We start from the raw sequence: 667 nt of genomic DNA on the forward strand, positions 1-667 counted from the left end.
AGGTAGTGCATGATATATTAAACATGTATAAATAAAACAAACATGGGAAGAAATGGAATGAATAGAAAACATCAGTGTGACAATGAATGAGTTCTATGTTAATTTTGTGGTTTAATATGTTAGAATAACATCCAAAGTGAGAGGTGCCTATGAGCTAGCATCACCTTGTGGATGCATTAAACCCCTTCTGAAGGCAGAGAAGCTTCTTAATTGCAATCTTCATATCCTTGTTTCTCAAGCTATAGATGATAGGGTTGAAAAAGGGAGCCAGAACGGCAAACATCAGTGCAATGACTGTGTCCAATGTTGGTGGGAAAGTGGCGGAGAAACGCAGGTACATGAGGGACACACTGCCATAGAACATCAGAAAGACACCAAGATGAGATGCACAGGTAGAAAAGGCCTTCTGGCGGCCATCAACAGAAGGGATCCTCAGGATCACAGTGATGATTCTGACATAAGACAGACTGATAATCAGGACAGAGAAGATGATGGCCACAGCATGGATCACATCTTCAACCAGAATCATGGACGTGTCTGTACAAGCCAAGCGCAGGACAGGTTCAAAGTCACAGAATATCTGATGGATTTGGTTGGGCCCACAAAAGGGCAGTGTGGAAATCCACACAATCTCTGGGAGCAACACAAGAAAGCCAAAGATGCAGGA

The 667-nt window shown here is 42.9% G+C and overlaps 1 protein-coding gene across 1 annotated transcript; it reads right to left on the bottom strand.

Moving 5' to 3' along the window:
* Nucleotides 1-164: 164 nt before the first annotated feature.
* Nucleotides 165-664, bottom strand: LOC115285096 (olfactory receptor 6K3-like; the record flags this gene model as incomplete). The annotated part of the gene is made up of 1 exon (XM_029931481.1): nucleotides 165-664. A coding segment is annotated over one exon (500 nt), but the record flags the coding sequence as incomplete, so codon positions are not given.
* Between the last annotated feature and the right edge of the window lie 3 nt (nucleotides 665-667).

Source organism: Suricata suricatta, unplaced genomic scaffold, assembly GCF_006229205.1.
Source record: "Suricata suricatta isolate VVHF042 unplaced genomic scaffold, meerkat_22Aug2017_6uvM2_HiC HiC_scaffold_40224, whole genome shotgun sequence".
In the NCBI taxonomy this organism is placed as follows: domain Eukaryota; kingdom Metazoa; phylum Chordata; class Mammalia; order Carnivora; family Herpestidae; genus Suricata; species Suricata suricatta.